At 44.5% G+C, this 13,919-nt stretch overlaps 1 protein-coding gene across 1 annotated transcript in view; it reads right to left on the bottom strand.

Moving 5' to 3' along the window:
* DOCK3 (dedicator of cytokinesis 3) overlaps window positions 1-13,436 on the bottom strand; it is a 377,696-nt gene extending 364,260 nt beyond the window's left edge. The window contains 1 exon segment of the mRNA XM_068252991.1: window positions 13,206-13,436. Within this exon segment, the coding sequence (XP_068109092.1) occupies window positions 13,206-13,242 (37 nt within the window). The 5' untranslated portion in view covers window positions 13,243-13,436.
* Window positions 13,437-13,919: the final 483 nt, after the last annotated feature.

Here is a 13,919-nt window from a genome sequence, read left to right on the forward strand (position 1 = left end):
CTGATGCTGAAACCAGACTATTTGATGTAAAATTGAGTATCCTGAATAGTTTACTGCATTCTACTATATGTTGTTAAAGAGAAAATGTAACCAAGGATTGAGCTTCATCCCAATCAGTAGCTGATACCCCATTTCTCATGAGAAATCTTTTCCTTTTCACAAACGGATCATCAGGGGGCTCTGTATGGCTGATATTGTGGTGAAACCCCTCCAACAGTGGGATGTCAGGACCATGGTCCAGACAGTTTCCTGTCTGTGAGCCTTGTTGCATTGTGGGAAATAACAGCTGTTTCCAACTGCCAAAAAAGCAAGCAGCATCTCCTTCCACTAACATCACCTGCCAGCAGTAAAAATGACACCATGTGATAAATGTCAGAATGTAAATCAGGGAGAGGAAAGATTTTACAATGGGCAAACACTGACTAAATCGTTTATACAGAATTGTTGTAAAAATGAAGCACTTTTTTCATTACATTATTTTCACTGGAGTTCCTCTTTTAAATAAAGGATTAGACATGGCTACCCTAAAGCCAACAAAGGAAAATTTGGTGAACAACGCTGGACATATGACAGCAGGACGGTCACTATCTGTCACAGAGTTTTGCTGTGTAGTAAATCCTCTAATTAAACAGAATCGTGCAGATTATGTACGGGGGCCACACGCACAGACTGGCCTCTGTATAAACACACTTGCTTGTTGCTGTAATAGGAACGAGGCAGCCTGCCCTTCCCGCCGGAATCACATTAATATCAGCGCTCTGAGCTCCATCGCGTGTCTGCAGGACGCTTCCAAGCCAATTTGTAGCAGCAAATTTGTAATGGAAGAGATTAATAGGAAGACCACCGAAATCTCTTGTGACAGATGTAGACCCCTGGTCTCCCCCTCCCTCTCCGCCGGCCCTCCCCAAATCTCCGTCTGGCATCTGGAGCAGTAATACCCCGAATCCCCTTCTGTGCAATCAGGAGTAAAAGCCAAGGCAGAGTGTCCTGGAGACACAAGTTAAATCACCAATGAGAAGCATATTGTGGGGTCAGCACAGGGTGACACTGACAGAAATGAGAGATGCTGCAATCCTCCACTGTGTAATCTACAGGAACGGTACTATGTAAGGCCAGGACGCAGGGACGGATCTAGGGGGGGGGGCAAGCGGGTATCTTGCCCGAGGCGCAGTTTGTTGAATTCTTAAAAAGGCGGCAAAATGAATGGCAGTTTAGGCGCCAAAACCTGACCTTGCCCCAGGCGCAACTTGGTCTTGATCCGTCCCTGCCAGGACGCTGGGGAAAACGCTCAGTGATGCAGAGGGATTCCTGTCCACAAGACCACTTGGAACAAACCCAGAAAAGTAGTGTGGATGGTTATGGTCATCGTGGCCAGGGACCAGTGCTGTAGCAATAGGGGATGCAGAGGTTGTAACTGCACTGGGCTCAACAGTGACCCTCCTCAGGGGCGTAACTAGACTTAACAGCCCCCCCTGCAACAATGGTAGCATGGGGCCCCCTTGGTCCTTGAACCCCAAGTGGGTCACGTGATCAGGAGTAAGCGAATGGCAGCAGAAAGTGTTCTGCATCTGGAACCAGGAAAAAAGTACACATGCTCCTGCACACAGTATTTGTAAACAAACAGGGAGGTTTGTTTGCTAATTGGCAGCACTAGCAGTTGGGGTGAGGAAGGAGGAGGGGCCCCCAAAGCCTCTGCCCCCCCCCCCCCCCCGTGATGGCAGGGGTTGCAGGGGTGATTGCTAGGCCCATGACACTCCTTCTGGAAATGATCCCCTTTGAGTTTTTCTGCCCCAAGGGCCAAGGCCAACTTTCTTGCAGCTCCACTTCTATGTGCAACATCCCCCTACTATTCCTGTAGCAGCTCCCTATTCCATTCATGTATAGCAGCCCTCTTCAGTTATATACAGATCCCTTAGGCAGCAGCTCCCGATGTCCAGGTGTTGCTCCTTATTTGCAACCTCTGTATTCCATTTGCAGCCTTGTCTTCCACATGCAGCAATCCTTCTTCCGTGAGAATCCGCCCCTTGTGAAACTGCCGCCCAAGGCCTGGGCCTTTGTGGTCTTTCTAGAACTCCGCCCCTACTTACACCTCTCCGACACTGCAGCTGTCCTTGGCAGGTTTTGGTGCTCAATAGCGGTTGTTATGTATAGAGTACTTGAGGTGGAACAATGTAAAATTCACACGGGAACCAATATGCCACTGCCAGGGACTCTGTGCCCCCTACTAGGGGAAATCATGCCATCTCTTTCCACCAATCCTTACTGAGAAGTGCAGTATGAGGCACTAATGTGTTCAGGGACCCCTAAACCACCAGCCCGAGCGATGACAGAGCTAATAACTATGGTGGTGAAATCTCAGTACTGGTGTCCCCACTCCCTAAGAGATGCAAGAATCCAGCAGCTGACTCAGCTTCTATAACTGACATATCCCTTTTCATTTATTTAAAGAGACACTGAAGCAAAACATTTTTCATAATATAATGAATTGGTTGTGGAGTACGGATAATTACTAGAACATTAGTAGCAAAGAAAATAGTCTCATATTTTTATTTTCAGTTATATCGTTTTTTTTCTATAACATTGCATAATTCTCTAATATTTGCAGTTTACACACCACTCAGCATTCTAAATGATTTTACAAAGCAGGCTAATGAACTTTTGAACTGTCCTCAGCAGAAAAAAAAAGAAAATATAGTGCCAGACACTTGAGATAACAAGCTTCAGAAGACAGAGATCTCTGTGACTTTTAAAGTCGTGGAGCTCAGTGGCTCTTTTGCATAGATAAAAACTGTAGTTTCTTAACTCTTACTTTACTGGAAACAATATAAGACTTATGTCTCTGCTCCTAATGTTTTATTTCTTAGCTGTACTACACATACAAATCAATATATCATATTTTTTTTTCGCTTCAGTGTCTCTTTAACTCTTTCAGACAAGTAACTGCACTACTCAGGTGTTCCCCCACCAAGTACCGTATATACTCGAATACAAGTCGACCTTGTGTATAAGTCGACTCCAATATTCAACCCTCTTAAGCTGGATTTTTTTTTTACTCAAGTATAAGTCTACCCAGCAAAGTTAATGACTGTACTGCATACAGTGTTGCAGCCATTAACCCCTCCTGTCCCTTAAGTGTAGCCAATACCTCCTCCAGGTCCCCAAGTGCTGCAATTATTCACTCCCCTTCCTGCAGCCCAGTATTTCCCCCCTGCCCATTTCCTTGCTAATTGTTGTGGCCAGAACTTTCAGACCTGTGTTTTCTTGGCATTTCCTTTCCTCAAAGTATCATTTACCACTGTGTAAATTGCTGCAAATGGGAATGTCACTGTTAGCACACACAGTACTCAGAGGGCTCAGTGTTGTCTGTGACTCGTGTATAAGTCGACCCCTATACTTTTATAAAGTGAAACAGACATACATTTCTAGACTTATACTCGAGTATATACAGTATGTATGTACAGCAACATGAGCCGGATTGTTAAACCTTGTACAAACCCTAGATGGAACTCAGCAGACGGGGTCTTTCAGCTCCTGTAGTTTAGACAACATGAACATTTATATGTACAAACTCTGTGATTAAATAAAAGTACCTGAAGGGGTCAATGGAATTACTTCCACTTTCTCCTAGGAGCCTTCTCAGTTCAGAAACTAGCATGTGTGCAACTGTCCCATGATGGTATTTTGTGATCCGCCATGATAGATCACTAAGTGACAAATGAGCCCATCATGTTCATACTTAACATACAAGGACAGACAACGCTCTTTCATACAACACCCCATCGTCCCAGCTTTCAGCGCTCGTTCCCTGAACTGTCATCCTCATGATCAACTGGCAATCTTTAGGAGCAACAGTTAATGACTGTGTGCAACTTTAAGCGGACCTCCGGTATAAAAATAAAACCCACACTGCCAGCACAGGCAGCTGAAGTTAACAGAGTAGTAGGAAATGTCTAAAAACTGATCACTTGTGCCATAAAATCCAGGTTCTGGTTGTTAGCCACCCCCACTTTCTAAAAAACTGCCATGGTAATTTTCTGCCTCAGCAAAGACTGCACAGAGATTGTGTCATCTGTGGGTGGGAGGAGCCTCATAGTGTGGTCGGAGGGGTACTCTGCTTCTACCTGCGCCACTGAGCCAGCCTATCACATAGAGGAGATGTGACTGAGGAGAGAAGTAGTGCAGTGCCAGACACAGTATGTTGCATTGTAGAGCTGCCACTATGCTTCCCTGCTGCTTCATGAAACAGTCAGCTGTTGCTGCATTGGGCAAAAAAAGAGTTGGAACAGTCAGAGTAACTGTAATTCCGGGTCTTTTTCACTTTGGACAATTGCGGTGGAGGTCCTATTTAACTCTAGACACACCGCATATATCTAAAGTCTGTTTTGATGCCCTCTAATCACAATTGCGTGACCTCATGACTTCAAAAACATCTGTGTGGGAATGTACTCTTTCCTCTCTACCCCAACTGAAACTGACTGCTCTGTTTTTTTCTTGGCTACTGAAAGCTGTCAATTCAGAGGTAACACAGAAAAATAAGGCTCTTGGCAGAAACTAGCAGTTTATTGATCTGACCTGACAAGTGCTTTTCTTTTTTTTTGGAAGGGGGGGGGGGAGGAAGAAAATCAGAAACTTGTGTCATCCAGCAGGAGAGAGGGTACTCATGCAGCACTCTGAGGCCAGCTTCGCAATGCAGAGTGGCGGTGCGGCAGCTGCACCGCACCACCGACAACAGGCCTTTGGGGATTACTGCTTATGTAAGCTGTAGTCCCTGTCTGGCATCCAGCCAAGCAGGAAGTGACGCTCACTTCCTGTCCGGCAATTGATGATGTGCGCAGAAGTGTATTGTTAAAATACGCTTCCACGAATGCGCTACACAGAAACCTGCAACGTTTTTTTTAAATGCACGCGTGTCGCCATACACTTACGTCACTTCCGGTCCAATGCAGGTCGCTGCAAGAACCGCGCAGTAATGTAGGTATTGACGCGCATTAGATAGGGCCCTTCCTGTGCAGTGTACAGGGCCGATTTATACTTATTACCACCCAAGGCCCACTATCGCCAGCTGCTCCCAGACCAGTAGCTTCCTAAACTCCCCCCCCCAGCACGGCAGGGATTAGATTGTAGGCTCCTCTGAGGACAGTTCGTGACATGATGGCAAGGATAAGATTGTAAGCTCTTTGACGAGCGGCACATTCGGTGAGTAACAGGCAGCTCAGAGATCACTTTAAGTGCCCTTTCGCTGCCCCTTCATCCTCCGAGTGCCAGATCCGGCTGTTGGTAGCCGCCCACCGCTATTTGCAATCTATGTAGCAGGATAAATGTTCGGCAGGCTAACTTCTACTGATACTCTGCTGTCCCCAGCTCGCCCCTTGCATTCTTTGTGCCCTAGGCCATGGCCTTTGTGGCCTTGCCAGAAATCCGGCCATGGCAGTGTACCGCAAGGTGGGGAGTGTGAACTACCTCATAGACTACCAGTAGGCTGCGGTGGGATACGGTAAATTTACCGTGCTGCACCGCCTCATTGTGAAAGGGCCCTCAGGATCAGAAATTCAGGATGTAAAGAAAGCGATTTTGAAAAAAAAATGATGTAAGGCTGTAGGAATATAGAGAAAGATCCATTTTAAAGGAAAACTGAATTGAGAACGATATGGAGGCTGCCATATTTATTCCCTTTTAAACAATGCACATTGCCTGGCTGTGCTGCGGATCCTCTGCCTCTAAGGCCTAGTTCACAGTGCTCAGTTGCATTGCAGAATAATGCTACGTACACATTTGCGATAACTATCGTTTGCAAGGAACGATAGTTACCAGACGAACGATATTGAAAAGATTGGAATGCAACGATGGGATGTAGCGATCATCATACACATTTTAACGATAGTTCTCGCAGAAAAGAACGATCAGAAGGAAATGTTGTGTACATATTTATATAAAATAAAAAAAACAAACACTGACATGGAGTTACAATAGATACAAATATATGATTGTTAACCTAAAATTTTTTTAATTGAAATGAGCAATGTAACAATCTTTACGGCCGCGCTACAAAGGAAGTACTGAAGCTGGGCAGAATTCAACGCAGGCGCATTGGCCCTTGTAACGATCGTTCTCGGCCGATGTCTGTACACACTATAGTTTTGTAACGATTGTCGGTAGATATGATCCGTCAGGTTGGATATTTCCATCTTCCCGATGTTGTTCTTTTGTCGTTCGTGTTAATGATCGTTGGGTAAAGTTCTTTCCCCGATTGTCGGCGGAACGATCGTTAATGAGCTGTTTCAAACGACCATAGTCGCCAGTGTGTACGCAGCATTATTCTGCATGTAAACTCACTGCCCATACAATTCTATGGGCCTGTTCACAGTACTGCACTGTAACTGATCGCATTATTCTAACTCGCTGCATGCAGGCTTTGCATTAAAGTCTATATCCAGTCTCTATTGCAGTTCACAGTCATTATAATGTGGAAGTTATGGAACTGATCACTGTGAGCCTGGGCTAATACTTTTAGCCATAGAGCCTGAACAAGCATGCAGATCAGATGTTTGACTGGATTAGCTGCATGCTTGTTTCAGGTGTGTGATTCAGACACTACTGATACATGAAAGATCAGCAACTGGTATTGTTTCAAGGGAACCCGAGGTGAGAGGGATATGGAGGCTGCCATATTTATTTCCAATTAAACAATACCAGTTGCCTGGCAGTCCTCCTGAACCTGTGTCTCTAATACTTTTAGTCATAGACCCTGAACAAGCATGCAGCAGATCAGGTACTCTGACTCAGCTGATTCAGGTTTTACTGGATTAGCCATATGCTTGTTCAAGGGTGTTGACTCAGACACTTCTTATGCCAGAAGATCAACAGGGCTGCCAGGCAACTGGCATTGTTTACAAGGAAATAAATATGGCAGCCTCCATATGGCTCTCACTTCAGGTGTCCTTTAATGCAGAGATGCGTCGGACTGTTTACATGCTATACCTCAGCTTGGCGTGGCATGCTGGGACTTGTAGTGGTATCATAGTTGTTCGCTGATCTATAGTACGAGATCTGCAGCCCCAGAACAGATTCTGAATACTAGATAAGCCATCGACCGTCTATTTGCTACGACCCTCCAATGTCATCCGCACGGCTGGCTATGAACGCAGCTATCTGCGCAGTAAAAGAAACCATGGCCAATTTCAAAGCTATTTCCTAATCGCCGTTTTCACGCTGAAAGATCGACACTCACTATATGATTACCCTCCATTCCAACCAGCTCATTTCTCCATAGAAAAATCTGTCTGGCAATTACCACACACGCTGAGAAAACACTGGGAAAATTAGGCCACAGGCTGTCATGTACAGAAGAATCCTCAGAGAAGGCGAGAACCTCTCCCAAGTATTCAGATCAGGGACCGTTCCTACAAAACTTCTGCAGACTGTGCATTCCACTCAGAACTGGCAGCCTGCTGCGCACAACATGGCATCCCCTGCAGTAACTTTAAAGTGGCAGTCCATTCCAAAATGTTCTAAATACGTTTAAGAGGGAGTTTGTGAAGGGTTAGATTTATCTCTTGATAAATTATTTTTATCTTAGATTAATTTCTTTGTTTCTGTAGATTAGACAATATTATTTTAAGTTCTAAGAACAAACTCTGAGTTTAATTAAAAGTACTTGAAAGGGTTAATGGGATTACTTTCACTTTCTTCTTGGAGCCTTCTTAGCTCATATATGTGATAAGACTCAGTTATAACAGGGAGCTACTGTGTGCAAGCTAAAATGAGAGAAAACGGTACATTCAGAAAAACTGAACTGGAACGGACTGAACTGGAAATGATGCAAGATGGCTGCTTCCAGACTTGCTGCTGTGACCAGGGAAGGGGTGGGGTGGATAATGCATTTGGAAGAGAAGACCAGGGACCCTCAAATGTTATACACAGAGGGCAAAACTACAGGGGAACAGCCAGGGCAGTTTCTAGGCTAAATTGCACCCAGGGCGAGGGTGTAAAAATTGCGCCCCCTTCCCCCCCACTTTGCACTCGCAAACCCTTAATCTTTAGGGACAGTCACACAGCCACAGGTCACAAGTAGATCTGCCTACTTACTAGTGACCAGCCGCTCATCCAGGAGGAAGCAGGGACCAGGAGAACACACAGGCAAAGAGAGCCTGGAAAGCTGACTCCTCCATGGGCGCTACGCACTGACAGCTACAGGACATCAGGTGTCATTACGCAGTGGTGACGTGATGATGACTTGACGACTGATGCAGGCAGTCCAACAGGAGTCAAGGTGATCACACTGGTAATCTTTCTTCTACCATTTTGCTGCACCGTGTGTCACCAGCTCCCTAGCGGTTATGTCCTCCTGCCTGCGCCCCCCTTCTTCTACTTGCTGGTCTGCACCCAGGGTGGTAGCCCTGCCCAAGAAATGGCCCTGGGAACAGCCCCTGCGACTGCAGAGAGGCCCAGAGCTGTAAGGGGGCCCCAACTACTATGTCACGGGTTCATTCATCAGATTAGGTGTCCTTGTGGCTACACTTGTTATGGATGTGGAGACTATGATGTCCACTTTAGTTTTATGACCCTTGCAAGGTGGGCCCTCAGGCTGTGAGGGTCACCAGAGATAGGCAAGGGAAAGCGTATGACCGTACGCCCCTGGTTAACACCCCCCTCCCCAGCACCATCACTAGGGCTTATGAACTGACCAGTTATGAAGGCCTTCAAAATTTCTAAAGTTTTCTGTACTGGTCCCTTCCTCAGTGAAACAGCACTGTCAATTCTGCAGGTAAAGTCCAACACTACATAAGAACCTTCCAGAATGTCCATCATTCCACATTCCTGATGCTTATCTTGACATCATTCATTATCTTCACTATAGAGGAGCACGGAACAAGCTGTCGTCAACATTGGAAACATTTTTTACCAGTCATATTCTGTCAGTTTGCACGTTCACACCTCAGAGCTCGACAGCGTTCCAAACATTGAAACAATGGGGGGAAAAAGCCACAGGAACACAGTTATTGCGCCATACTGGCGATCCGTACATAGCGGGTGACAAGCGATTGTCTCCAAGCAGCACAACCGAGCATCACCAACATAGCTGGCACATTATGGGTTAATAATAGGGGGGACAATGACAAGCTATAATGAAAGGAATTAGTAGAGTGTGAGTCACAGAGAGGCAAGCTATGAAGACTTAGCCGGCATTCACTCCAAACGCCACAGAAGTTCCTGTCTTCTCCCTCCTTATTATTCTTCCACACATGATTGGACGCCGGAAATTAACAACAGCATGTCACTGCTCTTTGCTGCAAAAACCTCCTTTAGTAAATGTACCCCATGATGTCCCCAAGGTCATAAAACCTGATTCATTAGGTCCCCTCAGGATTACGTATTAATGTGCTTCCACTGACTATGTTTCTTTTGCATCCATCACGACCTGCACTTTCTCTGCCCCATTTCTGCCACTGTGGCCCAAATCAGTTCTCAGGTTCCTGAAGTGACAAGATGGTTATTCTTCCAGAAAATAGTCATCCTCGGGATTGTGTTTAGTGCAGGAATAACCGACAGCAACTCAACAATGTGTAACCAAAATCGTTCAAGAGGCATCACAAACCACAGGAAATACCACAGCTGGAAATACATGACAAGGCCTCAAGCCAGTAGCTGTACTGTAGTGTGTATACACTGTACTGTGCATACCTACAGTGAGCTGTCTGCATAGCATGTATACAGTGAGTGCATTAGGTGAATGCAGTGTGCGTACAGTATTTGTGGAGAGTGTATATGTGTGTATGTACAGTATGTTTATAGCATGCATATAGTGTGTGCACAGTGTGTATACGGCATGTCCTCAGAGTGTGTAAACTTTGTGTATTGTGAGTACAGTGTGTATCAGGGTTGCCAAATCCTCATTGCCGCATCGAAGTTATGCAGGTTCCGGGGCTATTTAAACATAATCAGTGGGTAAACTGCATTCTACTAGCCACTAGACCTGCATAATGTATGTGTTTGAAGGGATGAGTAGGCAACGCTGGTGAGTGAGAAGTGTATAATTTGTGCACACATTATGTACTGTATGTAATTAGTATCTATACAGCATCTATACACTGTGTATGTAGTGTGTATACAGAATGTGCAAAAGGTCACATTATAGTGTGACACTGGGAGTACGATGTACACAGCGCAGTGTGAAGCATAGCGTACTTGTGTGCAATCAAAGCATTGTGGGTTTTGCTGTATGTGTATATACAGCTAAAAGAGAGAGAGAGACTATAGATACATGAAAGGATAGATAAAATTAGACTGATAGATAGATAGATAGATAGATAGATAGATAGACAGTAGGTAGATAGATAGACAAACCATAGATGGATAGATTAGATCAATGATAGGGTATAGACAGACAGAAGGAAGGAGGGAGGGAGGGAGAAAGAGAGAGAGAGAGAGAGAGAGAGAGAGAGAGAGAGAGAGGGGGAGAGAGGGAGAGAGAGAACAGGGGTAGATAGATAGATAAACATTAGGTAGATAGACAGAACATAGGTAGATAAGATATAGACAGAAAGAGAGAGAACAAAAAAGGGCAGATAGATGGCTAGATAGATAGATAGATAGATAGATAGATAGATAGATAGATAGATAGATAGATAGATAGATAGATAGATAGATAGATAGATGTCACAAGCAGAAAGATAAAAGTATAGTATGGAAATACATTGATTTGACATATAATATTTAGATAGGATACAAGCAAATGGATAGAGAGATAGACAGATATATATGGCACAGATAAAGACATAGGAAGTACAGAAATAGATAGATACGGTAGATAGATAGATAGATAGATAGATAGATAGATAGATAGATAGATAGATAGATAGTACACAAGTAGATAGATAGAACATGAGCAGATGAATAGAGAGATAGACAGATGGACGGATATGACATTGATGATAGATAGATAGATAGATAGATAGATAGATAGATAGATAGATAGATAGATAGATAGATAGATAGATAGATAAATAGAGTGAAAGTGATAGTGCTCAGTGTGTATAGTGTGGATGAGTACACACTGTGTGGAAGTTATATATTTATAATGAATACAGAACTGTGTAGCGTGTATACAGGGTGGTGTGTACAAGTTGTCAGTGGAGGAATGGATAGTGTGCAGCTTGTGAAAGTTGTACAAGTACAGCATCTGATGTGTGTATGGGAATGTGTATAATGTGTGCAGAGGTGTGTATCAGTGTAGGGTGTTTATATATTACTTTGTGTGTTGTGTACTGCTACTACAGTGTGTACTGCTACTACAGTGTGTACGGTGCTGTAAGGTGTGATGGGTATTGCAGTGAGCAATGTGTATGAAAAATACAAAGGGTTGTGTATGATGTGCTGCACTTCATAATGTATTGTGTAGCGTGATGTGTTGTATTTGGTGTACCAGATGTGTGTGTTGTTTATACACTGTCATGGTTGGTGTACTTCACATGGTGTGGTATACATTGTAGTGTTTTGCAGTGTACAGTGCTGCATACAGTGAGTTGTGTTGTACTGTATAGTGTGTCCTATTATACAGTCTGATGCATTTACTAAGAGTACAGATTGTAAAGTATCTACAGCGTGATGAGATCACACTGTGTTGTTGTGTGATATATATATATATATATATATATATATATATATATATATATATATATATATATATATTTATTTAGTGTAAAGAGGATGATATGTGTTTTGCGTGGATGTGTTTTGCGTGTAGAATGATTTGTTGCATGTATTGTGCTATGTAGATAGTATGCAGTGTATAATTTACTGCATATATACAGTGTTGCATTGTGTTTTGAATACTGAATACAGTGTGATGTGTGTATTGTGTTTTACACAGTGCATATACAGTGCTGCGAGTACACTGTGTTGCAGGCTGTATAGTGTGTGTTGTGCTGTGAACAGTGTATTAGGCACACAGTGTGATGTTGTCTAGTGTAGCAGTGTGTTGTGTAGGGAGTGTGCTGTGTACATCCAGTTATAGTGTGTGATGTGTACACTGTGTTGCAGGCTGTATAGTGTGTGATGTCCTGTGAATAGTGATGCAGTGTATTAGGCACACAGTGTGATGTTGTCTAGTGTAGAAGTGTGTTGTGTATATACAGTTATAGTGTGTGATATGCTGTGTGTACACTGTGTTGCAGGTTGTATAGTGTGTGATGTCCTGTGAATAGTGATGCAGTGTATTAGGCACACAGTGTGATGTTGTCTAGTGTAGCAGTGTGCTGTGTATATAGTTATAGTGTGTGATGTGCTGTGAGTACACTGTGTTGAAGGCTGTATAGTGTGTGATGTCCTGTGAATAGTGATGCAGTGTATAAGACACACAGTGTGATGTCGTCTAGTGTTGCAGTGTGTTGTTGTGTAGGGAGTGTGATGTGCTGTGTATATACAGTTATAGTGTGTGATATGCTGTGTGTACACTGTGTTGCAGGCTGTATAGTGTGTGTATGGTTCTGTAAACAGTGCATGAGGCACACAGTGTGATGTTGTCTGGTGTTGCAGTGTGTTGTTGTGTAGTGAGTGTGATGTGCTGTGTGTATACAGGTATAGTGTGTGATGTGCTGTGAGTACACTGTGTTGCAGGCTGTATAGTGTGTGATGTCCTGTGAATAGTGATGCAGTGTATTAGGCACACAGTGTGATGTTGTCTAGTGTAGCAGTGTGCTGTGTATATAGTTATAGTGTGTGATGTGCTGTGAGTACACTGTGTTGAAGGCTGTATAGTGTGTGATGTCCTGTGAATAGTGATGCAGTGTATTAGACACACAGTGTGATGTCGTCTAGTGTTGCAGTGTGTTGTTGTGTAGGGAGTGTGATGTGCTGTGTATATACAGTTATAGTGTGTGATATGCTGTGTGTACACTGTGTTGCAGGCTGTATAGTGTGTGTATGGTTCTGTGAACAGTGCATGAGGCACACAGTGTGATGTTGTCTGGTGTTGCAGTGTGTTGTTGTGTAGTGAGTGTGATGTGCTGTGTGTATACAGGTATAGTGTGTGATGTGCTGTGAGTACACTGTGTTGCAGGCTGTATACTGTGTGATGTCCTGTGAATAGTGATGCAGTGTATTAGGCACACAGTGTGATGTTGTCTAGTGTTGCAGTGTGTTGTTGTGTAGGGAGTGTGATGTGTATTCGGGTCACGTCTGTGCCCTCCATCCCGGGTGTGACTCACCCACTCCGTATTTCTCGTCTTCAGTGGGGCTCCACATCCTCCCGGGTCACGGCAGGCTGCACACCCAGCGCCCGGATCACCGGATGCAGCGCTCAGCGGGTGTCCCCCCAGGTGGCGGAGGAGGGAGAGGGGGGCCCCGGGAGAGCCGCATGTCCGCTGGAGGGACCCCGGCCAGCAGCTCCTGTGTACGCTGGATGCAGCCAGAGACTCCGGAGTGCAGGAGGGAGGAGGGGGGTGGAGGGGAGGACCCTCATCATCAGCATCAGCATCCACCTGACTGTGTACACAGTGCTGTACCACACTGCCTACCAGAGCCTGATTATCCAGCAGGCATCGGAAGCAGTTGCTTGCGCTCCAGTACAAGATCAGGGGTCCCACTGCCCCAATATAGATTTATTGTATTGTTTATGTTGTCTTTAAGTAACTCTTTATGGTCCGTTAAAAACAAAGTCTGCAGGAATGCTCTGTGTAATAGATAAGACAGTACGTGTTTCTCTCCCTCCTGCATCCTCCCCCTTCCTCTCCTTAGTTTAGCTGCCAGGCACAGGCTGGGGGCTGGAATGACTAATGTTATCTGTGTGATCTCTGTCCAGCGTTCAAACAGCAGAAGAAGCTGCTTGCTAGCTAGGAAGGATACAGGTACATCTGTGGATAACTTTTCTTCCATGATAACATCATCATTTGGACAAACTGCTCTTTGCGAGTGATTCCCAC

Source organism: Hyperolius riggenbachi, chromosome 9 (assembly GCF_040937935.1).
Source record: "Hyperolius riggenbachi isolate aHypRig1 chromosome 9, aHypRig1.pri, whole genome shotgun sequence".
Lineage (NCBI taxonomy): Eukaryota > Metazoa > Chordata > Amphibia > Anura > Hyperoliidae > Hyperolius > Hyperolius riggenbachi.